Source organism: Cyprinodon tularosa, unplaced genomic scaffold (assembly GCF_016077235.1).
Source record: "Cyprinodon tularosa strain WSP-4 unplaced genomic scaffold, ASM1607723v1 ctg144, whole genome shotgun sequence".
In the NCBI taxonomy this organism is placed as follows: domain Eukaryota; kingdom Metazoa; phylum Chordata; class Actinopteri; order Cyprinodontiformes; family Cyprinodontidae; genus Cyprinodon; species Cyprinodon tularosa.
Window position 1 is genome coordinate 158,847 of NW_024038265.1, and position 26,387 is coordinate 185,233.

Consider the following 26,387-nt stretch of genomic DNA (forward strand, 5'->3'; position numbering starts at 1 on the left):
TGCCATCACTCTTCTGGCCAGAGAAAAAACACGTAATATGTAGTCAACATTTCGAAAAAGAATGTTTTCAAGATGACTTGGATAATAGTGCATTGTAAAAAAAAACACCAGATACAGCACTGGGACTTGCTCAACGGCTGATACTGCGCCGTGAATTTGTTTGAAGTTTGAAATTGACCAGACTTTTCCTTTAATAACAATAATAATTATTGAACTTTATTGATGTCACATTAGAGAAATCCTCTCTCTGCATTTGACACATTCCCTCAGGGATCAATGGGCTGCCATGGTGTGGCGCCCAGGGAGCAGTGTGGGGTAAAGGGTCTTGCTCAGGGACCCAGGGTGGAGGCTGTGGGGATTAAACTGGGTACTTGGAACCTTCTCAGAGCTCAAGCCTACTGCTCTAACCACTAGGCCAACACTCCCTATATAGTCTAAGGTGGGTCTCGAACCAACAACCTCAGTAGGGGAAGTCAATGTCTTAAAGCTGACTCCACTTGCAATAGCAGATGTTGCTGAACATCACACAATGTAGCTTTAAAAAGCTGGGCCTCTGGAGGTCAACTGCTTTTGAATTATTTATTAAATGACTGTATTTATTTCAGTATTAAATGTAACATGTAAGAAACTATTAATATTATTGCAGTTTTTGTTGATGTGGGATTTCAGGATTTTTTTTTTTTTTTTTTTTGATTTACCATTCAGAAATATCACTAAAAACACTTCCTTACCAAACATGTGGTCAAGTTGGCAATTGAAATATTAAAATCTTATTAAACAATATTAATACTGGTCTTTCAGTTCAGCCAAACCGGTTGGTGCTGGTTTAATATAAGTTGAGATCTTGCAGTTGCAGCGAACCGCCGGTAGGGGTCCAGATGACTCTGTCATTCAACCAAGGGGGAAGGAAAAGGCGGACGGACCGCACCGGCGGCGGGCGGATGTAGAACGTTTCTGATACGAGCTCGTCAGAAGATGCACATGGAGTCGCACCGCCGCTGGACGTTTGAAATTAAACGCTGCTTGTATGGATTTCTGTATTAAAAATCATCGAATCGAAACCAGTTCAACGCGGGAGGTGGTATGTATTGCGTTTATGTTTTATGAGGAAAAAGGCAAGAAAATTTTGGTCTTACGGCTTATAGCATGAGGTTAACGTAAGCTAATAGGGTTAGCATTGTGCTACCTGTCCAAAGTGCATTTTCAGTTAGCTTCATATCTACTTATGCGTTATTTTTTTAAACAATTTTAAGTATTACATGCTTTTCCCAGCAGCATTTATTGTCTAGAGTTGATATAAAACGTGATATGAGCGTTAACACTGTGTGCTGTTGTGAAAGTCATTGACAAGTGGTAGAATTTACTGACAATTAACACCTCAGGTGGTGGGATAGCCAAAGTCTTTTTAATAAAACCTGGAGCATTGTTTCTTTGTTTTATTTCCCCCCAGTGGGATAAAAAAGAACAAAATGCTGTTTAAAAATTTGAATAAAGACAAATGAATACATGTTTAAATGGAAATTGTCTCGGTTTGGTCAGAAGGAAAAAAGTCTGTGTTTTATCCATTTATTTTGTCTTACTGACTTATGATTAGTTAATTAATGGCACATCCCACTTTTTGCTGCTTTCCTCTCACTTCTTAAAAGCTTTTTTGTCGCAGTTGATCCTTGTGAGGCATTCAAGTGCACTTTATTATGCATTATATAATAAAGAAGAAATTCACTTCAGTTTTGGATGAAATGTCGCAAATATGTTATTCAACACTCATAAGCAATATGTGTTTTCTCCATTACTAATTAAAGTTGGTGTTTCTTTTTAATTTTTATAAGTGATTAAATAGGTTACTAAAAAAAACTTCTAAATGTTATCCATTAATGGCTAGTGATATATCTATGTTTTAATTAAGTAATTATTAGGGATGAAACAATTAGGCGGTTGAATCGATTATTGAAATAATAGTCAAATGATTTAGTAATTGATTAATCGTTAACTGGAGTTTAGAGACTAAAATATGCTCGTCACTGACAAAGCAACCCAATTAAAGCAGTAAGTATACCAAGAATATAAAAAAATAAAATAAATGTAAACATTTGTCACTATGCTCTATCCAGAACTCCTCAAGTGGAAAAGTTTTAGTTTCAGCTGTTTTAATTTCATAAAAAGTCTTCTTTAAGTAATCTTTGGCTAAACGATTATTAATCGATTAATCGAAAAAAAAAAAAATCAAAAGTTGAATCTATTTGCAAAATAATCGTTAGTTGCAGCCCTAGTAATTATACAACATAAACAACCTTAAATTGTGTTTTTTTGCGTATCAGATTGCATTTTCAGACTTATTTACACTATGTAGATTCAAGGGCGTAGAGATGATCAAGTATATTCACCAGTGCCAAACACTTGAGAAGAGAGATAAAAACCTCCTAGCATAATATATATAAAAGCAAAAAATGTCCAATCTAATAAAGTGCATGCTAGGAGTGTTGATGGTTTGGCTCAGACTCTGCCATTTAATTAATTTAGCCACAATGAGATAACCTAGTAATTGCGTGTTGTTTACTGAGAATTATATAACTAGTAACCTGTTAAAGATGCACACTGCCTTTTGTTGATACGTCCTGCTTTCCCCAACCCTGCAAGGAAACTGAATAATGAATAAATACAACTATTTGTTTGATAACCCTTTGTTATTGATCAAAAACAAATATTTCATATATTTTTTTCACCATGCACAGAGTAGAGATGGATCGATACCTTTAGCCAGTATTAGTGCGGTATAGGTAGGCTGATACACGCATGCGTTAGCCAATTCATTAAGAACACGTGAAGTGCATGCATTTCTGCTCCCTTCATTCGCTCTACTTTGCTAATGTTTTTTTTTTCCTTTTTTTTTTTCTTTTAGTGTAACATTTGTTATCATTGTGTCAATTTTAGAATGCAAAATTGAGAAGAAGCTGAAAGATAAGCTGAAATAATAGCTTATCCCTGCCAAAATATTGGCAGGCAGCTAGACTGATCTGCATGCTAGCTGCAACTCTTCCCCTTTTTGTGGTATTAAACCCTCTTTAAGCTTATGACCACCGCCTTAAGGGCTGTAGTAAGACAGTTGGTGTCTCTTTTTTTTTTTTTTTTTTTGTTGAATGCCAAAGCTTGAGTGTCTCCGCAATTTAGAAATGGCAGTTTTTACAATTATGATTATATTGCAAATGGAATAAAATTTGTGACCCTACTAAATGCACGCTCAAACCAGATTCACTTAAAATGTACAAATCCATGTTGCTTAAGGTCCCACTGGAGGTTTCCAAAGACCTATGATTTGGGGTGTAGCATCATCTGCTGTTTCTGGTCCATTTTGTTTTCTCAAGTTTAAAGTCAACAAAGGAGTCTGCCGGGAAATTTAAGAGCGTCGCATGCTTCATTCAGTTTTATAGAGATGCTGCTTTCCTTTGCCGGCAGGGCATTCCCATACTGGTACCAAAAGGTGGTTCAGTGACCATGATGCTACCGGACCCCCTGTTGTAGACCTCTTCTATAGCAGCATAACTACAGAGATGGTGTGGGACAAATTCAACAGCTCCAACTAAAAGCGTTATGAAAAGGAAAAGTTTGAAGGCTTGTCTTGAAATTTAAAGAACTGTGTCGTCACAGACAAATGCACCGTTCTTGTTTCATATGAGAGGAACCTAAAAACTTAAATACTTGCATCAAATTCTACTTTCAGGCTACTTTAATCACAGAGCAGAGTAGGCAACCAGCAACAAAGTTTTATTTTTTCTTATTTTCTTTTTTATTATTATATTTTTATATATATATTTTTATAGTCTACATTTAGAAGCAGAAAATTGAGTCAATATTTTCTTTTTAATAAATCCTTATTTGTGCCCTTTCAGCTCCTCTGGTCGTGAGCCAGGCTGCAGTGACATGGTGATATACGTCGACCGGCAGAAGGCGGCCATGGAACCGAGGAGCGACAGCTGTTTGCCGATGACTGGTGAAGGCACTGGTTTGGAGGCTTTGGCCTCACCGCAGGCGGGGTATTTGGGAAAAGTCAGTGGCTTCCTCTCCTTGTCACTTGCGCAAAGCTGAATTGTATTTGAGAAAGACACTGTGATTGGGCAGTGCCACTCCAAATTTAAAATAAGGAAAACAAGTAAAAAAAAAAAAAAAAAAAAGTGGAAAACTCTTGTTGTAAAAGGCGAAACCATTGTTAGTGTATAAGATATGAATGTTTCTCTCTGTTTTCTTTTTTTTCTCTTCTGTCCTTAAATGAATATAAACTATTTAGTTATTAGCTTTTCAAGAGTATAAACCAAAAACGAATCTTCTTAGCTGAAAATCTTAGTAAATCTAATGTTTAATTTTTGTTCTTTAGGTCCAGGAAAGAGCTGCTTCACTGCATTATTGTCCTTGGTGTGCTTCGAAAGGCTTGAACTACCCTCTTCGTTCCTACCGCATCAATCTCCAGGAATCCATTACCCTCTGCACGAACCCACAGGTAAATCCCATTACTGTTTACACACAAACACATCTACAGAGATTGTTTATGATGGTACCCTGATAAAGAGGAAAAATCCTTCAAATACTCCATTCCTAATGATTATTTATAGTAATTATGCCCTGAAAAATCCAGCCTTTAACAAAATAGTGGATATATTTTACTAATCCACTTAAATTATAATAAATCTTTTATTTTTCATTTAATTTAATTTACTTCCTTTTTTTATTTATTTATTTATTTCGAACAGACAGTAAAAACAATCAAGAAGGAAAAAAAATTTGAATGAAACAAACTTAAGAATGAAAATATAAAACAAATTATTTTGCCCATGTGACATGCAAATTTTATTTTTTCTGTTCGAAAAGGAGCAGGTAGAAGATACATCTTATAACGTCCTGCCCCTTTCCTACTTATCAATTTATCACCAATTAACTGTCAAAACATTAAAAAACCAAAAAAACACTTGTTTCCATTCCACATGATATTTAGCCATGTACAATTATTTTAAGTACTATTTATGTCATCAATTACATTATAGACTATATTCTATAATGTAATTGACTATGTTCTTTTGTTTAAGATTTTCTAGGAACTTCTAATCAGTAATGCATGACCCTATTTCCTTGGGATACCAATATGACTTAACCAAGGGGCCTTCTTGGTCATAAGGCAGAATAAAGAGCAGATTCTACATCTGCAACCGCACACATCAAATGTCGCTTGGGTCTGCTCGAGAACCAGTTTTGCTGGTATGCTTCTGCACCGTCGGTCTGGAATTTCTAGGGACGCACAGCAGTTTCCAGCCAAAGCGCTAGGGGGAGCCTATTCGAGAACTCGTGAGAACTTCGGCGGATGGTCAAGGTAGCTTTGGCGGCGCCAGCGGGAGTGTTTATCTTCCAAAACAACAATGGCGCATCTGCAAGATATATCACAGTCATGAAGATGGATCTAGAGTTGCTAGACACAGAGAGGAACAGGTTCTGGCATATCTCCCTCCTGGAGTTGGCAGAGACCTTGGCATCTTTATATAATTTGTGTGAGGCATCGTACAAGTGGTTGTATTTCCGAACCTCCTCGATTAACCTTTCATCGTAGTTGCCCATTGTAGTTGTTCCTCAGGTTTTTAAACATGCCGCGCCCCGGCACCGAATCGAGAAGCAAGACCACACAGACAGTCGGAAAGGCATACCAAGGACCAATCACAGCTGCTTTTTGTTTGTGCAATTCCGCTTGAGGTCTGCGTGGGTTTGTGACCATCTGACGCATAGTCAGGATTTTTTTTTAGGTGCACGATGATGGTTGCAGAACCTCTGCGCGGGGGGTGTTCACTCAGAGAGACACATTGGAAGTTTTGCAGATGCATAAGTTGGCCTTAAGGGTCCACATTTATGTCTACAGTCGTTTCATGTACTCGATAATTACTGATAAATTGATAAACTGCAGAATTCTTAAAAATCTAAGTTTTCTCTTGTATTAAGAGGATCTTAACATGAAAAGCTATCCTGATTTATAAGGGCACATAGTTATATTCCAACTTTTTATTGTTCCTGCTGTATTGAATACTGAAAAAAAATTTTTAATTACATATTATTGAACTTATAAGCAGTAACAAAACATGAATGTTTCAGGTAATTGAAGGCATTGCTAGAATGTCTTCCATTATGTTATTTTTTCAGCATCACATCCTCGCCTTTACAACACGGCAGAGAATTTATGCTGCTACGTCATGAATCACTATTAAGGTGATAACGTGAATTTATGGAGGATTTATATATGCAAACAGAGGTGCATAAAGTGGGTTCTGCATCCTAGTCTCCATTAAACGGTGTCAATAATCCCAGACCGGAGCATTCCTGGCTGTACTTCTCTTGCAAATAACAGTGAAGCTCTGGTTCAGAATGAACAGTGGCGCCTTCTAGTGGACGGCAGTAACAGAACACTGAAAGGAAATTCTTTTTAATGCAAACTTTACAAATGAATTTACGGAAGAGGAAAAACTGGGGGAAAAAAAGTTAACGGATTTTTACATTTTATTTCAGTTTGACATGGGGAATTCTGACTTTAATCTCAGAATTCTGAGATTAAAGTCAGAATTCTGAAATTAAAGAATTTTGAGAAAAAAGTCAGAATTCTAAGATTAAAGTCAGAATTCTGGCTTTTTTCCCATGTTAAACTGAAATAAAATTAAAAAATCAGGTAACTTTCTTTTTTTTTTCAGTGGCCCTAATCCTCTTCCATATGAATCAGTTGGAACCAGTTCTGATCTAATAATCCATTAAACCTCAATTAATTGTAGGTTGATAGTTTGTTTAAATCCCTAATTTGAAAGTTTTAAAATGAAGAGAATAGACATGTAGTGAAGTGCAAGACTTTGCTTTGTTATGTACTTTTATCAGGTAAGCTCTGCTCCTGTTGATCTATTGTGTTTGCATATTTGCGTTTAGTGTGTCCAGCATGCTGGAGTAAATGTCACTCCATGTGGAGCGTTAGAGGGACAAGCTGGTCTGATTTTTGGGGACACTCCTTCATTCCCCGACAGATGAAGGTCTTAAGTTAACAGCGATGTTTTCTGCAGCATGCTTAAAATCCAAAAGCTTTCTGCTTTTGCTATTGGGGGTCCTGATGTGTTAACACCTGAGAGGAAATGAGATCAATGCTAAATATGTGCCCAGGCCTGCAGGCTGGTCTTTATTATGGTTTGGTGATAAACAGGCTGTATAGATGTTTATGTTTCCTTTTTTGTCTTTAGTTCACCTTTCTCCTGCACATGAATACACGTTAATACTTTTTATCTCTTCCACAGTTTAAAGATTCATTTCAGGAGTTTATTATAAATGATTGATTTGTGAAATGGATTTTTAAAAGTCTTAACCAGAGATGCATCAGCATTTGTGCTTTACCTGATTTTCATGAAAAATACAATTTGGATAGATAAAGTTAAATGTCCTTATATTCTGCATCTCTTTTTTTAATCAATTTGTTTCCCTTCCCCATTCAGTGTCTCTTCCCATTGGTCACTCGGCCCTTGGAGGATGTTTTGGCGAGCTTGAAACGCGTGGAGTCTACTGCGGGGGTGAAAAGGAAAAATGTCTTGGCTTTGGATGAAGAAGATGCGATTTGTCCGATTAAACGCCAGCGACCGGTCGAAGATGGTGAACTCCTTCCACAGAGTGTGCCTCACAGCTGCTCTTTAAAACCTGCGACAAATGGCGAGAGCGGGAACCCAAACAGAGACATTAAAAAGGTGGACGGATCCAACAAGGAAACTCCAGATGCTGAGCACAGGAGTGATCCTGCTCCTCCTGCATGTTCCCCCTCTCCGGGACACTCCTCAGAAGTTTTGCTGACAAGTAGTAAAGCAGAACCTCCTGCCTCGTTTGTTCACCTCGTCTCCCCTGATGTAATAAAGCAGAAAAATGATCAAACTTCAAACAGATGCAACAGACTGTATTCCAGTGAAGCTGTTCAATCAGTTAATGTTAAAACCCCATCGGCCCTAAGCAATGAGGAAACAACGCCCTCAGAGAAACAATCACTCATGGCGGACATCCCCCCAGGTCAAGATGTTAACGGCTTCCATCCAGAGAGCCAAGATTTGTCTGAAAATCTTGTTTCTGTTCCAAAACAGCTGCTGTGGAGGAACAGCGACAGCCTGTGCTGGCTGGACTCCCTGCTGGCCGTGTTAGTGAACTGTAAGAGTTTAAGAAAACTTGGAGCTAAAGACGAGCCTCAGAGCTCGTCTGTGTGGCGGCTCCTGAAAGAATACGAAGAAATCTGTGCTGCCGTCCAGGAACACCAGCAAACTAGCACAGGTATGTTTAACTATACTTCAGTTTGCTTAATCTGAAGATAAAGTCTGGATTATTTTTAAATTTAAGCAAACAAAACTTTTGAAGTTAAGCTTCATTCAAAGAGGTGATTATGCTACGTTCACACAGGACGCGCTTTGGACAGCAAACAAGTGTCTGCTGCTTCATTTTTAAAGCTTGTACACATTAGGGTCAGACTCGCTGATGCATCTGCTGCTCCTGTGTTCAATGGCAGAGAGCGGCTTTGCTATATTTGCTGTGATCAGAGGTTAAAAGTAGTTTTAAAAATCTCTAAGTGAGAAAGTCTACCTCAAAAAGCATCTTCTGTGCAATCAGTTCATCAATATTACAAACTTTAAGGTATAGTGGAGGATTTTCAAATTTTTTTAAAACAACCCACCCTTTCAACTTAAAAAAAAAAATTCACATGTACAACTCTGTACCTGCTCCCAAGAGGGAGCGCCGGTTTAAAAGTTGCTGTTTGCGTCGCTCGTACAAGCTTACTTTCCTAAAGATTTGCAATTTTTCCACTATGTTCGACTCACCACTGGTAAGTGAAAATGGGGACGAGCACGTAGGACGGCCTTATGTAAACATAACACCAGAATGATTGACAATTAGGAGGACCACTGATTTTGTAGCCTAGTAGACGAGCCCCATCCGCCAGCGGCCAAAATCATTTTTGCCTGCAAGTGGTCTAGCCTCACTCAATGCCCCGGGCCTTAGAACTGGCGGACCAATCACAACGCAGAGATGTGTTTTGAATTTCTGGATGCAAAGCTGTTTTTAGGGCGGGACGACAAAGCTGCTCGAAGCTGGGGAAAGCACAACAAGCAAGATGGCAACAACTATTGAACAGTTCTCGTTTGACTCTGCTTTAGACTTGGGGGTTTTCGTTGAAACGTGAGCGGGAAGAGGCTCTACGATCATTCATTTTTGAGAAGGGCATATTCACCGTTTTACCGACAGGCTGTTCTTTTTACACTCCCCCACCAGCTTTCTGTCGCACGTTATGTCAGTTGCACCCATTGGTCAGAACGTTGGCCAATTGGCACAGACACAGTTTGAAAAACAACTGGTTGTTCTCATCAACAGTCTTCCAATGTCTCATTCATCGGGGCCAGACTAAATTACACATTTAATCTCCCATTTAGTCTGGTTTATCAGGCTACTGATTTTCATGATCCACCAGGAGAAAGAACATCCTCCACTATATCTTTAAAATATTATTTTAAGTTCAATTTATCCAACTCCAGCAGCTGCTGCTTGTGAAGCTCATCACATGCTTAGAAGCTTGTGAGGTGCTGCTCAGATGCATCAAGATGAGTTGCAGTGCCTTTTGATGCGCCTTGAAGCACGTCAACCTTTTACTTGGCATGTAAACCTGCTGCTTCAATCGCGTGCAGTCTGAAAGTAGTGTTAGAATGGCCCAAATTATTTGGTCCATCATGTGTAAACGTGTCAGCAGTGTAGAAAATGTAGTGTTTATGTTGATTTAAATCTGTTTTTGGATAGATGGCGTTGTGAGGGTACCAAACCATGTGCTGCAGAACGCCCATGTTCGCCTGGAGAGTCTCAGGATGTCTGTTTTTGAGCTTCTGCAGCCCAAACTCCACTGCAAGCTGGGTAAGACGGTTTACATCAGCCTTTTTCACAAACCTTCATGTTTCTTAAAGCTCAGTCTTCATGATCTTCATGCTATAATGTCTGATTTCTGAGTGATGTGGTAGTTTGTTCCTTCTCTGAATAAGTACAGGAACCTAAATCGGTTCAGGACCAAATCATTTCCCGGGCTTCTCAAAGCAAAACGTTACAGACGTTCAAGATGTCACTGGACCTGATTGATTATTTATTTATTTTTTGTACACAAGTGTTTTTCAAAGCGGCACACATGGAAAAATAGAAAACATTGAAACGGCCTTTGGAGCCGTGGTTTCGGTCAACTTAACGTTTAAATCTTGACCAATGCAGAAACATCTCCAACAAATTGATGCTGATGTTTTGTTTACGGTCCATGGCTGATAAGGTCATCTTGGGCACTTTAAAGCTTAAATGTGGAAAAGATATTTTCCTCCAACACATATGTAAGGAATTTTGCTTCAGGTTAGGGCTGCAACTAACGATTATTTTGCAAATCGATTAATCTGACGATTATTTTTTTCAGATAGACAAAGGTTCCTTAAAGAAGATATTTTACGAAATTAATCCAAGTGAAACTAAACCTTTTCCACTCGAGGAGTTCAGAATAGAGCATATAGACAGATTAAAACGTAATTGCAGAATGTTTACAAATATTTTTACAATCTTGGTATAGTTACTGCTCTAGGCGGGTTGCTCTATTAGCTGAAGCCATGTGTTAGAGACACTCTAGTTAAAGATTAATCAAGTAGTACTCAAGTAGTTGACGATTATTTAAATAATTGATTCATTACAATTAATCGTTTTATCCCTACTTCATTCTCCCTGACTATGAGGGAACAAATCCAGCTCAATGTTGTGTTATTTCTAATAATAGATAGTTTGTGTTTTAGTGGCCAGTAAGAGTAAAACAGAAGGTACGGATCTGTGTGGGCTGGTTTCCTGTAAACCTAAATGTTACTGTTTCTGTAGACGATAATAAAAGGTTCGTTAGAGAGGATGCTAACAACAACAAGCCGTTTGTTTTTCCAGTTTTCGATGGTTTGGTGCAGATGGAAAGAGACGGGAGCCTCAGCGTTCTCTGACCATCCTCTGTAGTCAGAATTCTAAACCATTGAGACAAACTCTTTATGTCGTCTTTTCTCTCCAGCTGAATATTTCTCTAACCTCCCTACTAATTCTTTCATTTGCATTTTGTTCCCTCATATTTTATCCTTCTAAGCTCTTTTGAATGTATTCTAAAATGTCCCAATTTTTTTCTTTTAAGCATAAATCTGCTAAATGTATCTGAAAATCATGAGAGATGTCTAAGCAGTCAAAGCCTTTAATCAAACTAAGTGCTTTTATTTTCTACTTCATTCAGCCTTGGCATCACTCTTGCATAAAGATAAAATCCAGTCTCATGTGTGTTGACGTGCTTAACAGAGGGAAGCAAAACTATTTTTTAGTTAAGTTAAGGAGAAAATATCTGATTCAGAAGGACAAATTAGCTCTATGTAGCCTTGCTTTCTGTTTGCACATTTAGTTTTTGTTCAGAAATGAAGTGTAGTGTCTTTAACACGTAATCATTCTGCGTTCTTCAGGTCAAAAGGAAACGCCTGTTTTCGCCTTGCCTCTTCTGCTGTCATTGGACTCCTGGATGGAGCGCCTCTTCCAGACCACTTATACCTGGGAGTTCAAGTGCAGCAAATGCAAAGTGAACACAAAAGAAAGGTTGGTGATGGTTTATTTTCTGCACTAAATCAAAGGGAAGCTTTAAAATCTTAAAACCAAAAAGATATTTCTATTTTTAGCAGCCTAATATCGCTAGAATTTATCCAGGCTGTTTTTTTTATGTTTATCCTCAGTGCTGCAACTGTGGGCATTTCTGACCTATTCTCTATGATAAATTCTATTAAGAGTTGTTTTGTTTTTATTTTTCCAACTCAAACTCATGAATGTCTGACATGTGAACTATGAACCACGTTCATCTTGTAACCAATAACAGTGAGGAGGTAGGAGAAAACTCTAAAACTGTTGGAGAAATGAAACAATTTGGTTAATTACCAAGTTTGCTTCATCTTTAAAGATGGAAACCAGGGAAAAAAAGTGTTCTTTATCCTTGAAATGTAGACATGTGAAGGTTTGTGAGCTTTGAAGAGATGAGACAAAGGTTGAGGTCTGAAGGAACAAATCCTACAGGAGGGTTTGACAATGATACAAATACAAAAGCAGCCAATGCTTTCTGTAGCTTATGATGGATTGGTCTGATTCAAGGACACTAGGACCTTATTGGAGTGCAGGAAAATATTAGATGCCTTAAATAAGAGAGAAATTGTGAAAGAATGCCCTTCTTGTTACTGTTGTAATATTGGAATAAAGAGGTGGCAAAGACTGCGCTTTATTAACTGTATTTTCAAAAAGAATTTTCTGGAAATGCTTTTTTTTTCTAACTCAAACTTTAAAGGTTTAATTTGACAAAATATGAATGTATTTTAAGATGTTTTACGCATCTTTCTATGAGGAGTGGGTTTCTAAAAACCTAAAGGGTTTAGAAACTGATTGAAGTGAAGAACCAGTAAAGGAACCTGACATTTTAATAGAAGTTTTCTTCCTGTCGGTAATATTGAACCAATTACTGTATCAAATGGCCTGGTACAAAATAAGTACCTGGATATGCTGCAGTTTAACACTTTATCGACTGAACTGTGCTGCAGTATTTGGATGACTCATTTGTTTTTTTGTTGCTTTTCAGGGTTGTGAAAACTCTCCCGACTTTCACAAATATTGTCCCCGGTTGGACCCCTCTTAACGCAGCTCATTTGGCTCCATGTAATAATTGTTGCAAAAAGAACCAGAAGAGGAAAATGTTGCTGGAGAGGTAAGTTTTAAAACTCTACACCTATAAGTAATGACAGTAAAAGTAAGGCAGATGTCCCAAACTCTGGTCTTTGCCTTCCACGTCTTAGCTGCCTCCCTAGCATCTGATCAGGATCTACAGAGCTCTGCTGATTGGCTAATATTTCAGTTAAATGAGTAAAGTTTGAAGGGCAAATTTCCTGAAAGCCAGAGTTTTAGATCCTTCATCAAGCTGTGTGTTTTAAAAAAAAAAAGTTGAATAGTGCTGGGCTTCATTAACATAGCCTTGCTCAATTAAACTCCTTTAAGTGATAATACAGGGTTTCCGCAGGTGATTAAAAATCATTAAATGTCATTAAATTATTATTTTTTAAATTAAGGCCTTAATTGGCATTAAAATTCATTAAATGTTTTTATTGTGGAATTTGAAATGCTTTCTTTAAAAAAAAATTGTTTATGAAAACAATTTCGTCAAACATATTATATCACGATATATTTGTGTGGAACTGCTTCCGGTTGATCGCAAAACTGTATGTTCAGAAAAGGCTAGAGAATGGGGGGAAATACCAATTTTAACAGAAGTGGCTGGAAAATGAGGAATTCGAGACATGGCTGCAGCCTGTCGACGGGTACCTGTTGGTGGCATTAAAATGATTTCTAAGAGCATTAAAAAGCAATAAGTTAGAGTTATTTATTCCTGTATAAACCCTGTAATATCCCCACATCACCATGTTGCCACCACTTGTTTTAATTGTAGTCCTAATGTCTTTAGAAATATTACAGGGTTCCTGCGGATCCTTAAAAAAATCTTGCATTGAATTCTTCAATATAAAAATAAGGCCTTAATTGGTATTAAAATGTCTTAAATCAGTCTTTCATAGATCTTAGAATTGTCACAGAGTCATATTATCAAAATTAAGATAATTCACAATAATGTTTTTGACATTTACCGAACGGCTTAGCTGCAAACATTATTTGTTCCTTCCTGATAACAGAACCAATAAAACAATGTTGCACACAGACCTTGTGGTGATGCGCCGATAACTTTTTACCTGTGGAAGTGCAACTTCAATGAAAATTGGCTGTCCAACTAAGAGTTTTCTGCATGGCTAAAAACAGCACTAGGTAATATATATGAGGAATAGCGTATTTTTAGCAAGAAGTCATTCAGGCTCAGCATGATGGGAATCAAAGCTGTGGAGTCAGACGTGTGAAGAGTTAAAAACAAAGCACCAAAATCAAGTTACAGAGAAGCAGCAGCTATTTCTCAGTTCTGTTCCGCCTCTACAGCCATCTCCAATGTCTAAAAAAGCCCCAGTAGTACTAAATCTCTGGATAATGTTTGGTGGTTCGCCTACAATGAAAGCAGAGCTATTATGGAATTGAGTAGGGATCTTTTTTGAAAAAAAGGACATGGCTGGGCAAACATGGCTACTACGGTCTATCAATTTTACAGACAGAACTGCATTTCACTCATTGCATCCCTTCCACGCTGCTGTGTTTACATCTGAGAGGAAGAATAAAAAGAAAAATCTTTCTTTGCTCATGCGCCCTGAGGGATTTGCCCATGACTGTATATCAAACATTTTTTATTTTATCCTAACCTCAGGATTCCTGATCTGATTTCGTGAGGTGGTTGTGAGAGGCTGATCGCCGCTCCCTTGTACACTACATGGCCTACGATGCACAATCAGGCTGAAAGTCGGCCCGATCGAAAGATTCTTGCACGAAAATCGCACAGTGAACGGCGGGCTTAAGTAACCTAAAGACATCTGCTATGAATTAGATTGCTATTTTACTTTTAATTCTTTTGAGTCTGAAGCTAACTATGTCATTAGCCCTGCATCAAAAGGCAGCTCGCGGATTTTTATACTGGCTCAAAATTCCTGTATTTTGTACACATTTATATAAAGATCTTGCTTAAAATGCCAAAACTGTTTAAAATTGGCCACTTAGTGATCCTGTAGCCTGGAAACCCACCTTATTTTTTTCAGGACCTCTTACTAATGTTTTCCTTGTATCTTTTTGCAGCCTACCTCCAGTCTTTGCACTGCACTTTGTAGAGGGGCTTCCTGACAGTGACATCAGGAAGTACACCTTCAGCTTCAAGGGGAAATGCTACTCTGTGAGCACAGTCATTCAGTACAACCATCAACTCAAGCACTTTGTCACCTGGATCAACAATGAAGATGGTACGTGTTGAATAAAGACTAGTGGTTGTCCTTTGATGTGAAGGTTGTCAGTTAGATTTCCCTCAAAGTCTTCATACTCTTGTGCATTAAACATACATCAGATCTCTGCTACCTGTCAGTGTGTGAATGTGTAAATATTGGTTGAATGCAGGATTTTATTTATCTGTAACTCCACCCAGCTGCCTATTTTTTTTTCCATTCATTGCTCCATCTTTCTTTTTATTCATTCATACATTCCTCTCTTTTGCTCTTCACTATTTCTGATTCTCCTCTTGTTTGTTCTTTCCGATAAGAAAATGAGCTTGTAGTGATGTTCATTCATATCTTTTATTTAAATAGTTTATTTGAACATATGACAATAATTATGAAAAAGAAAAACTTGTTGCCAATGGAAAAGGAAAAGTCTTTGTGTTCATTCATATTCATTTTGCCATTTTAAATAAGTTAACCCCTCTAATTGACAGCCGGTTTATTTATTACATACTCTTTTAATTTAAGTCCCACCATTAGTTGCCTCTTTAATTAAATGAAACATTTCTGAAGCATAGCTCAAACTGAGCCTGTTGGATGATACATTTGGTGTCAAATGGAAGCGTTTAAAGTTAAACTTCAGATGAAAAAGGTTTTCCTTGTTGCTTATTTCCTCTCAGCTGGTAGCAGGAAGGCCTCTACACCATAAAGAGACAAAACCTAAATCGAATTAAACCTAATTATTTGGTGTTGTAAAAGAGGCAGTCTTCACTTAAGAAGCGCCCCCTTTCACTTCCATTATTAAACAGCCTCTAGCAGGTGACTGCAGGCTGGCTGACTACCCACCTGACTAATCAGCCTGCTATTATCAGCTTGTTCAGCTCCCACAGTTACTCAATAAAGAGCTTAGCAACAATATGGTGCTACGCTGTGCAGTAAGAAAATTTACTTTAAAGCCTCCCCTCAGGCTCATTGGTGCTTATCTTTTTTTGTCTATTAATCCTGCATAAACTCTGGAGATTTATTACTAGCAGAATGAAATTATGCTGCCTCATTGTTTATCAGATTCTAAACTTGTTTGAATTTAATCGACTCGTTGTTTATTCCTTCAGGATCTTGGCTGGAGTATGATGATTTAAAACACCCCGCCTGTGAGACCCACCAGCAGCTGCAGATCCCTGCGCAGGAGATCCATGTCGTCTTTTGGGAGGTGGAGGGGGATCCATCGCTCTCTGCCTGTGCTCCCTCCCCAGCTGAGAATAAAAGGGTTTCCAGGTTGAAAGGCTTGAAGAAAGAAGTACAAACTGCACAGACTCCAGATCAGTCTTTTGTCGCCTCTCACAATGACACCGACATAGTCTGTGCTCTGTCAGGAGACGACGGCACTAACGATTCAGACACTACAGGTAAAGCTGAGATGGACACTTCGATAGGTGCCTCCACACTGCTCTATGCCTTCGAGGGCCTTTCTCATAATGACATCATCACATTAACTATGGTGGAGATGCAGCCTTCAGAGGATGTCCACCAAAATGAGGACCTGAGTTCTCCCGTAGGGAATGAAGCATCTTTACCTGACAGCTCCATCCCTGCAGCAGGCGAAGATTCGCATCAGGTCGCTCAGGCTGAGCCTAAATCTGATTCAGAATCAGGGGGTGCTCCAACGTTTGAGCCCAAGACCAAACATGGACAAGGTAGAGGAGCAAATACGAGGAAAAGCGCCAGGCTGAGAGGAAAAAAAGCAGATCCATCAAAAGATGCTCCACCTCCTGCAGCTCCAGAGCCACCGCAGCCTGTTAGCCTTGCTCAGATTGACACCCATCCTGCTACAGAGCCCACTTCCACGGTGTCTTCTACCAACAAGTCTCCTCCATCCAGCGCTCTGAGCTCTCAGTTTTCTTTCCTGCTAAGCAGATACCAACAACACAGAAAGCTTCCAGATCCTCCCCCAAACCAAAACCCTGTAGCAACTGAAGTGAAGCCATCTCACCCAGTTCACTCCACTCCCAACCCTGTGAAAAAGCTGCAGATTCCCTCAGGGGTTCCTAAAACTACGTTTATCACAGAGGAAGTAAAGTGTCTCCCACCAAAAGCTGCAGAGATGTACGGTGGCTTTGGTGCAAAGAACCCCAGTCCTGCTCCATCACCTTTAAGCATCCCTCCATTACTTTCAGCCGCCCATCCTAACCAACCAGCATCTCTCACATGGAAGCCCCCCCCTCTTCACCTGGAAATCTCCTCATTAAAGAAACCCAGCAGCACAAAGGTTCCTCTCGCTCTCAACAGCACTGAAGCCCTCAGATACAAACTCTTGAAGAAACTTAAAGCTAAGAAGAAGAAATTGGCAAAGCTGAACCACCTGCTGGAGAACGGAGGAATGACGCACCTCAGACCGGACAGCACCGACCTGGGCTCTCCAAGCACCGTCACCTCCAGCACCTTTGACGGCTCCACCTGCGATGACATCCTGTCCGACCTGCTGTCCCCGGCAACGACTGCCAGCCACCTTTCCCCGGACAGCACCGGCTTCCTGGAGATGGTGGCTAATGGGACAGAGGGGCCCAACCAGCTGGACTGTTTAGTGAATGGCTCTGGAGTCACGTCCCAAGCGGTCTGTCATAGAAACCAGCAAGAAGATCACAATTTCCTAGAAGACTTCCTCTCCCAGTTTTAAAGCTGTCAAAATTATCTTTTTTTCAATTTCATTTTAATTTAAACTGGAAGCTAGAATAACGGTTAACTGTAGAATTATGAGATGTGTTTGGCAGGCGGGGCTTCCTTTGTCTCCTTGGTTTTATAGGAGTGCTACATCTTTTGGTTTTACTTCAAAAAATTGCACTTTGTTTTTCGTATGTACTGTATGCAAAAACTGAAGCCTTGTTAGTTGCTAAAACTTAGTTTTTTTTTTTTTTTATAAATGACTTGAAGCTGAGAGGTTTTTATTGTCATTAAATGGTTCAGATGTCTTGTTTTTTTCACTTTGGGCGCCTGTGTTAAGGTAATAAAATATTTATACTTTATATTGATTCAAATCATTGGATTTTCCTTTTTCATCCTTTAGATGCAACTTGATGTGTTAATTTTTATATCCTCTCATATCATACAAGATGTTTAGGTACATATCAGTAAAATGTTATCTTAGAAATAAAATTTGTAGTCTAGCTCACAATCACATTTATTCTTTATTTAATTTGATAAGTCAGTTTATCTGAAAATAAGGTTGTCACAACAGACCAAATAAAAACAAAAAAGAATTTCTGCCTAGCTTGGATTGACTGGTATATGGTCTTCCAGCATCAAACATCTTCAGGTTCTGATTGTTGAAGCAGTTTGCTGCGTAGCGTGCATTCACATTCGGAACTTTGCAATATCTTAAAGGACCTTAGCTTATTCAGGAGGTATAGTATGCTCATATCCATAGTGCTCCTGTACATTCATGAACATTATTTCATTTCGTTAGTTGACAGGACTGATATTGTATTTTTGAGAATATCAATATTGCAACAAAACAGGCAGGGAGCAGGTGAGATGAGTCTTAGGTAAGATGTACATTATGAGAATTACAATATTTAGGGTAGAAGGAAACTAATACGTTGACAAAATGTTAAGTTAGTATATGTGAAAAGTTAGTTCCCATACCGGGAGTCGAACCCGGGCCGCCTGGGTGAAAACCAGGAATCCTAACCGCTAGACCATATGGGACTTATTCATCATTGTCAGAAAAAAAGGTATCAATCTATGTCGATGTTGTTACTACCTGATGGTTTTGAGTACAAATTCATCATGGATATCGAAAGAATAATTTCGATGTTCGTCATTAGGCCATATCCGAAATGACTGAAATGTCATCCGTCTCCTATCAATGTGTTGCACGGAGTTAGAATACATGAGCATCATTTAAAAACAGTTGGCTTCTATATACATAACGCTTTTAATTATTTTGAAAACTATAAGATAATTAATTATATTAATTGATTGCTCAGCAGACCAAGAGTTTTGAAATTTGAAAAATAAGCCGGTTTTCCACATGCAGGCGCTGTTTGACAAAAATTACAGCTAAACCAGCTTACTCACGCAACGCAGCATAATTATTGGACAGACAGACAGGCAGACAAACAAACAGGCAGGCAGGAAGACAGACAAGCAGATTAACAGTAACCAAATGTAAAACATTTTCTTTTATTTTTTTATTTTCATCCATTTCCAAAATTATACACTTATATCTCATTATCCCTGAGGTGTGACAGAGTTTTATGGGAATAATAAAAAAAAAATTCTTAAAAGAATAAAACCAAGATGAACCAAAACTGTGATGAGGCCTTCACCTAAATATTGCTACTATTATTCAGAAATGTCTCTGCAAATAAAAAGATCCTCTCATGAAATGAAACAAAATTCACAAAGTATGAGTGTAACGACGACCAGGAGGTAGATATTTTCCACCACTTTGCTCTCCCACAGACTGCAACTCTGGGTCCCTGAGCAATGACCCTTAACCCCATACTGCTCCCCAGGCGCCGCACAATGGCAGCCCTCTGCTCCTAAAGGGGATTGGTTAAATGTAGAGTCAATTTCATTGCTTTACACTTGTGACAGTGTAATGAAAATAAAGTTGAATTCTATTCTATTCTATTCTATTCTATTCTATTCTATTCTATTCTATTCTATGAATAAGCAGCTGTAGATGTGCATGCTGTCTGTATAATCTCATTCCCACACTGACGCAGAGGAAGTAGCATGCAACCCCTTTTTTTTTGCCCCCTTAAAGTTGACCCAGTGCATAATTTACATAAAGAGGAAGCCAGAGACTTTGTGTGTTTGATTTAAGTGAGATGGCAGCGTATGTGGTGCCATAAAGGGAGAGCATAGGTAGATTTAAATAGATGTTTCTGGATGTGAAAGAGAGGCATTGTCCTTCTAAGCTTCAGCATCCAGCAGGTTTGCATCATTGAGCCATGGAGTCGTGCAAAGTGGTGGAAAACGTCTACCTCCTGGTCATTGTTACACTCATCAGTGTTCTTCAGAATGGTGAGATAAAGACAAAAAGTAATGTATATCTATATATATGTGTGGAGCCAATAACAGATTCTGTTTGTGTTTTTAGTATTTTTTGCCCAAAAGGTTGAGAGGGAATGCAAGAACCGCAACATGAACACGTCTGCTTTTGAACGAGTGTCTTGTGCAAAGTAAGTGCTTTTTACTCAGTTCTATTTCTTTCCAATGAAGAAACTTTACTGGGAGGACATGTTTAGTGTCCTAAAAAAAAAAACAAGCAAAAAATGAAAGAAGTACTGATTAGGAACGTGTTTAAATTCTGTAAAAAACACACATTATTCTGTTTTTAATGGAAATCCCTTACAATTCTGTGTAAAAAAATACTAATATCACACATGTTTATTGTTAGTATAAAATTTATACTGGCTTGTTTTAGGACTTCATTTGCTTTGCTCCTTATATGAAAAAATATGCATTTTATGGTCTTAGCATTATTATAGTAGGGTCTATTTATGCTATAAAAAAAGTAAAATTATTACTATAGAGGAAGTGTATTTGCTGGTATATCTACTGTGCGACGGTAACTTACATCACAGTCTTTTGTCCGGTTACTCGATTACTTCACAAGCAGCAACACTTTCCTGTTTTAACAGAAATTGTTAAGGCCACATCCTTTCTTCCATATTCCAGGAAATATGTCAACAATGAAATTGCAAATCTCAAAAGCTTTCCTAATTTTAGAAAATAGATTTGAAGGAGAAAGTTTTTCTTAAACATGGAAATGTTCATGTTTAAGACTTTTTATCTGATTGTCATTACCGGTAACTGGTATTGATGTAAGGTTGTGTATCATAATGCTTTAAATGATGCATTTGAGCAGGAATTGTCTTCACAAATTTGAATTTATTGTGGATTTTCTCTAGTCAATATAATGACAAATAATATAGGCCTTAATACAAATAGCTAATATACACAAATATTTTTCTCAAACTAAAAAAGCCTCACTGGGAAAAAAAGAGCTCGTTTTGGAGTTGGAAAGTTGTATTTTGATATGACCAAACGTTCTTGTCATCAGAGGTCAGCTCAGCAGACCTTTCCTTAGAGGATATTTGGTTTGAACATGCAGTTGCAGCATAAGCTTTAGTCTGGGCATCACCATTAAACTCCATGTAGATATAGAACTGGTTTCATTGTGAACAATCAAGAGGAAAAGCACATTTATTTGCATAGCACTCTTCATACACTAGGTAATTCAAAGTGTTTTAGAGGAAAAGACAGAAATAGAGATAAGAAAAAATGAAAACAGGGAAGTTAAACTAACACAAAACATAAATAGATACTAAAAGTGAACATTAATAAGCAAAGTTTTCATTAAAAAAATGACAATTATTTAGAGGTTTTGTTGCCTGGTTTATCGGCATATTCCAGATTGTTGCAGGCTTGAGCCTTAGTGCTTCCTGATTTGCTTAAAACACCTTTCAACAAATTTGGTTTTATATGAGATTGACCGTTTTGGTTTCAGTAGGACAGGGATCACAACCCCACCCACAGACACACACACACACACACACACACACACACACACACACACACACACACACACACACACACACACACACACACACACACACACACACACACACACACACACACACACACACTCATGTGTGTTTTAGAATAGATCCAGCTGACCAGCATTAGTTTTCTGACACAGCCCAGCTGACACCCTTCCAAAAGGTTCTGACAAATGGGAATTTTGTCCTTTAGAGATTAACCGTTGATATTTGCCACACCTTTGATAAAGAGCTTGGTGTTTTTCTTTATTGCTTTGAGCTGATGATTGACTGAATTTAAAGTTGTGACTCAGTCAAAAAAAAATACTATAAAGTCCCACCCGTCTAAAACTGTCACGGTGTAATTAAAATTCTTTTCTCTAGTGACTAAGAAAGTTTTCTTTTTTTTACTTCAGTCTTTTCTGCCCGGCCTTTAACTCTAACAATACATATATTTTTTGGTACAACAACTGAGCAGTTACAAGAAGCTCCTTGTTATTGCTGGGGCTCCTCTCAGCAACCACCTCAGAAATTGCTTCAGCCTGTCAATGCAAATGATTTCCCCATAATTGATAGCAGTTATTGCAGATTATTTGTTCTCTAATAATTTTCACAATGTTTTTGCTGTCCTCTTGGAAAAGACATCTTTCATATCATGTTTTTGTTTTAATCCCTTGGTTAAATAAAGACTTAAATAACAAATTCAACTTTCTCAATCATAGCCGGAACTGCATGGATGCTTATCCCACTTTCCTGGCAGTCATGTGGTGTGCCGGAGTGTGCCTCAGTCAAGGTAATGATTAAACCTTGCCATTGGACACACTTTTTTTTTTTTTTTTTTTTACATCTATGTGGTCTGATTATTTTATGAGCAGCTGTGTAACAAAGAGAGCTCTTTATGCTTTTCTATTCCTCAATAAAAACATCCCACATTCACACCTGGAATAAAACAGGACCTACCTTTGTTCAGTATGTGTGGTATGTGTGTGCAAAGCAGCTACGCTGGAACTGAAATGCTGTATTTGGCAACCCATTTTCCTAGGCTCTCAGCTTGTTATGCTTGTCATTATATTAATGCTATATCAGATCAAACAGGTTTAACATATTTTAGATCTGTTAATCACACTGTGTTTTATAAGCCAACATCTTTATCAAATTTCTTCCTACAGCTCCTGCTGCCTTTGCTGGCATCATCTACCTTCTCGTCAGGCAGAAGTACTTTATTGGATACCTGGGACAGAGCTCTCAAAGGTACCCAAGTTCACCAAGCTCTCTGTTTATTTTGTATGTGGAATCCATCTTTGACCGGCTATCTTGTTGCGCAGCACTCCTGGGTACCTGTTTGGGAAACGCATCATCTTCTTCCTGTCCATGATGTGCATCATTGGAATCTTTAACTATCTGCTGTGGCGTTTCTACGGCCGCGACTACAAGGAATACGTGGAAACCATCACAGGCGCAGCATCTGCTCTCCTTCTGCTCCCTTAGTTTAGCTTATTGCATACAGTGATGGACATTAAGTATTCAACACAACAATACATGTTTTAAGCAGTAAATATAACTAATAACTTCCCCCACTAGGCTGACATGTTGGTGCAACTCGAATGATTGACACATGCAAGAAAAGGCCAATAACTTACACTGGATTTAGTAAAGCATATTGCCACAAAGAATAACTATTAAACAGATGAAAAAGCAAGGTTTAAAAGGGTAAAGACAGACAAGAAAGGTGCAGGAAATGATTTATATAGTATTTAGAAAGTAATTTTCTTCCCTATTAGAAAACATATCGGCTGGTTTAATTACCAATTGAGTACGAAAATTGTTAATTTGAAGGATATCCTACAAGAAGTGGGAATCAAGACCATTGCAAACTATGTTCAAAATTATACTGAAGTCAAATAGAGATATATTTCTAAAATGCTGATTTCCAGGAATGCAATTAGTGCTGTAATATAGGAATGGAAATAGCATAATTGAAAAAAACAAAAACAAAAAAAAACACCTTAAACCATGTGCTCCTTGTGAGATTTTGCTTATACCAGGTATACTGTGATCCTTGATTGCAGAGGAGTGAAAAGATTTACTATAATATCAAGGAGACCTGGCATTAGCAGGTAGTCCATCAAAACCGTAAGCTGCTCAAAGTGTGAGACTTCCATCCTGAAGATAACACCAAACAGTAGAGGGTAGAAATGGGAACGTCTTATGTAAAAAAATAAAATAAGGATCCTGAACACCTCAACTTTAAAATTTAGGAAAATAACACTGCTTGAATGGGCTAAATAATAATTCTGATAGTTTTGAAAGAATTGTATGACAAAGACCTCAAAACACTCAAGATTAGATTTCGAGAAGGGGTTAAAAAGCCTTCCTTTACAAATTTTCTTATTCAGATTGACCATTGGTACCCATTTCTACATCTTTTTGCTCCATTTATATACATTCTGGACAATGTTGTGATGATTTTCAAATGGTATTACCTGGATTGTTACCAATATGTGAATTTAATGCCACCTAGGTTCCTTATACGTTTATCATCCTTTACAAAAATCAGCTGTTCAAAAGTTAACTTGCATATGCATAAAACTGAATTAAAAGGCTTCAAACATGCATGTAGAAAGTATTTTATTGCATCTTATTCATCAAAATTCAGTAAAATATACTCCATATTTACAATATACACACAACATTTACAAAAAATATAAAACAAATGACTGTTAAGTGCAAAAGACTTCAACCCCTTCTTTGTAAATCTCTGTACAGCACAAACAGACGGAATTTAACTTGGAAAAAGTTGTTCTTGTTAGATCTATTTACAGGCAATTGTACTGTATATTCTAAAAAAAAAAAGTCCCAGATTTTAAGGGTGGCGTTTTGCCACCCATTGAAAAGCAGATGCTTTCAGAACCAGCAGCTTAAACAGCAAACTCCCAGCATAACAAAAGAAGCTGGTCACTGTTGACAAAACTCCTGCTGAGCATTCTTCAAAATGCAGCAACGGATGTTGCAGAAAAGTTTGGCGGATAGGATCGTCATGATCTCCCTTCATGTGTTTACTGGTTTCAGCTGTTAAAAAAAAAAAAAAAAAAGTTTTAAACAGGATAAAAAATAACATACAATTTTTAAAAGTTTCTAACAGATTACTTACCTTAAATGATCTTTTGCTTAAGCCAAGCCAATGAGGGAAGTCAAACAGGGCATCAGAATAGTATTTAAGGGTAAAGGAGGCATTTTCCCATGTTAGATTATATTTCATCAGGTCCTTAGCAATAAAGCCTTCAGCAGTCAAGCCCTCCAAGATTTCCTTCAAGTCTATCTAAAATGGGGGAAAGGTTTTATTAAACTCTGTATATAATTTTCACCAGCAGCTCTGAAGGAGAAAACTAAAGCAGTGCTTACCTCCACCCTGTAGCTCTCTCCAGCCACAGAGGAGAGGGTCCAGTCCAGGCCTTTCTCCAGCTGCCACTTGATCATCGGATTCCCACCATCAATGGACAGAATGTATTCCTGCAGGACTGCAAACACACATTTACATGACATTTTATCATGAGCAAGTAGGAGTTTGCAGTTTAAAACAACAGAAAAGGTCAAAATGACCTCAGCTCTTTGCAGCCTTCTATTCTGGCTGCTCCACCCTGCTGCAAGCAGCCCAAAATGAATCATCTGTACCAATGCTGAATGCAGCCAAATGAAAAAAAAACTCTGAAACTAGAGCAAAATGGATTCATTATTTACCTCTGGAAGTTACGACCCTCTTCTTGTTGGTTTCCAGGATGGTTTGATCACAGAGAGAAACCAACACATAGATCTTCTTGGACAGCAGACTCTTCCTCATGCTGGTGTACTCCCACAGACTGTGCATTTTAAACTTCCTATTACAGAAAAGGATAAAGTTCACATAAGTTTAATCTGTGCATGTTTATCAGATTTAATTCTGTGTTATAAAATTGTATCTACCTTCCCAGTGAGTTCTGGAAAACTACCCCCCGGTCCCCAGCATGGAGGTTATCAATAAAAACCAGGCTGTCCTCCCCGGAACGGATCCGGTACCTGGAGCCGCAGGCCTCCACAGTAAAACCCTCCGGTGGGTTTTTCAGGAACTGACCCAGTTCAGTCATGGTAGTTCCGCTGCTCTGACTTTTCATCATCATGATGCCAACGATGTCTTTCAAGCCTCGCGATCAGCTGCGCTGTGCTGCTGGAGGTAAACAACGTTATATAGCTGCTGTCAAGTTCCCTCTGACTAATTACCATATCGGAACTTCCGGATCATGCCTGACAAAATAAAAGCTTGCAAAAAAACAAACAAAAAAAAATGCTTCATTCTCGGTTAGCCCAAAAGCAAAACACATAAAAAAGCAGAAAGTAGCCATATACATACATACATAGATGCTTATATATATATACTCCATCCCCAAGGGGATGTCTGGGAGACAGTGAAACTGTCTGAGTTTTTGCATTTGGAAGGACGCACACAATGGGAGACTTTTGATCAAATGAAAGTAACTTATAGTGATAATGTCCCATAATATAACCTTGTACAACATTTTGCAAGGTCATATAACGGGCATCATCGCCAAAAGTTACTTTAATTTCATCAAAAGTCTCTTGTGGTGTGAGTCCTTTCCAACATCTGTGCAGAGTGTGGGCTGGAAACCCCAAGGTCAAAGTTGGAAACACCTAAGGTGGTAGAGAACGACTGAACTAAGATCCAGCGATAGATTCCAGATACAGACAGACCGAATGGTAATGGTAAACCAACCGGACAATGTGAAGGGGGACAAAAAGCAGAGGAAAGCCGTTGTGGTTGACATAGCAATACAAGGTGAGTGCAACAAAAGGAAAAAAGAACATGAAAAACTAGAGAAATACCAGGGGCTTAGAGAAGAGATAA

At 38.3% G+C, this 26,387-nt stretch overlaps 3 protein-coding genes and 1 non-coding gene across 4 annotated transcripts; 2 read left to right on the plus strand and 2 right to left on the minus strand.

Moving 5' to 3' along the window:
• The first annotated feature begins 924 nt into the window (after positions 1 to 924).
• Positions 925 to 17,796, plus strand: uspl1 (ubiquitin specific peptidase like 1). Its single transcript, XM_038278756.1, has 9 exons — positions 925 to 1,081; positions 3,888 to 4,044; positions 4,370 to 4,492; positions 7,494 to 8,307; positions 9,820 to 9,930; positions 11,526 to 11,655; positions 12,677 to 12,802; positions 14,812 to 14,972; positions 16,055 to 17,796. Exons 2-9 carry the CDS (start codon positions 3,919 to 3,921, stop codon positions 17,614 to 17,616), a joined length of 3,153 nt encoding a protein of 1,050 aa, XP_038134684.1. The 5' UTR covers positions 925 to 1,081; positions 3,888 to 3,918; the 3' UTR covers positions 17,617 to 17,796.
• A 776-nt stretch (positions 17,797 to 18,572) lies between these two features.
• On the minus strand, positions 18,573 to 18,644 carry trnae-uuc. Its single transcript has one exon. It is a non-coding gene; the product is annotated as a tRNA-Glu (tRNA).
• Positions 18,645 to 19,746: 1,102 nt separating this feature from the next.
• On the plus strand, positions 19,747 to 23,468 carry LOC119779231 (arachidonate 5-lipoxygenase-activating protein). The gene is made up of 5 exons (XM_038278817.1): positions 19,747 to 19,970; positions 20,047 to 20,128; positions 22,213 to 22,283; positions 22,660 to 22,741; positions 22,816 to 23,468. The coding sequence occupies exons 1-5, from the start codon at positions 19,898 to 19,900 to the stop codon at positions 22,976 to 22,978; spliced, it is 471 nt and encodes a 156-aa protein (XP_038134745.1). The 5' UTR covers positions 19,747 to 19,897; the 3' UTR covers positions 22,979 to 23,468.
• Positions 23,469 to 24,362: 894 nt separating this feature from the next.
• LOC119779232 (mesenteric estrogen-dependent adipogenesis protein-like) lies at positions 24,363 to 25,726 on the minus strand. The gene is made up of 5 exons (XM_038278818.1): positions 25,451 to 25,726; positions 25,229 to 25,365; positions 24,893 to 25,008; positions 24,642 to 24,809; positions 24,363 to 24,559 (listed from the first exon to the last, which is right to left on the minus strand). Exons 1-5 carry the CDS (start codon positions 25,642 to 25,644, stop codon positions 24,539 to 24,541), a joined length of 636 nt encoding a protein of 211 aa, XP_038134746.1. The 5' UTR covers positions 25,645 to 25,726; the 3' UTR covers positions 24,363 to 24,538.
• Between the last annotated feature and the right edge of the window lie 661 nt (positions 25,727 to 26,387).

Bases quoted from the DNA above. Each gene is read 5' to 3' on its own strand.
- uspl1 (XM_038278756.1), top strand. From the start codon at position 3,919: ATGGTGATATACGTCGACCGGCAGAAGGCGGCCATGGAACCGAGGAGC. The intron at 8,308-9,819 runs GTATGTTTAACT...GTTTTTGGATAG, and splicing joins ACACCAGCAAACTAGCACAG to ATGGCGTTGTGAGGGTACCA. The intron at 9,931-11,525 runs GTAAGACGGTTT...TGCGTTCTTCAG, and splicing joins CAAACTCCACTGCAAGCTGG to GTCAAAAGGAAACGCCTGTT.
- LOC119779231 (XM_038278817.1), top strand. From the start codon at position 19,898: ATGGAGTCGTGCAAAGTGGTGGAAAACGTCTACCTCCTGGTCATTGTT. The intron at 19,971-20,046 runs GTGAGATAAAGA...TTGTGTTTTTAG, and splicing joins CATCAGTGTTCTTCAGAATG to TATTTTTTGCCCAAAAGGTT. The intron at 22,742-22,815 runs GTACCCAAGTTC...CTTGTTGCGCAG, and splicing joins CTGGGACAGAGCTCTCAAAG to CACTCCTGGGTACCTGTTTG.
- LOC119779232 (XM_038278818.1), bottom strand. From the start codon at position 25,644: ATGATGATGAAAAGTCAGAGCAGCGGAACTACCATGACTGAACTGGGT. The intron at 25,366-25,450 runs GTAGATACAATT...TTTCTGTAATAG, and splicing joins TTCCAGAACTCACTGGGAAG to GAAGTTTAAAATGCACAGTC. The intron at 24,810-24,892 runs GTAAGCACTGCT...CCCCCATTTTAG, and splicing joins GAGAGAGCTACAGGGTGGAG to ATAGACTTGAAGGAAATCTT.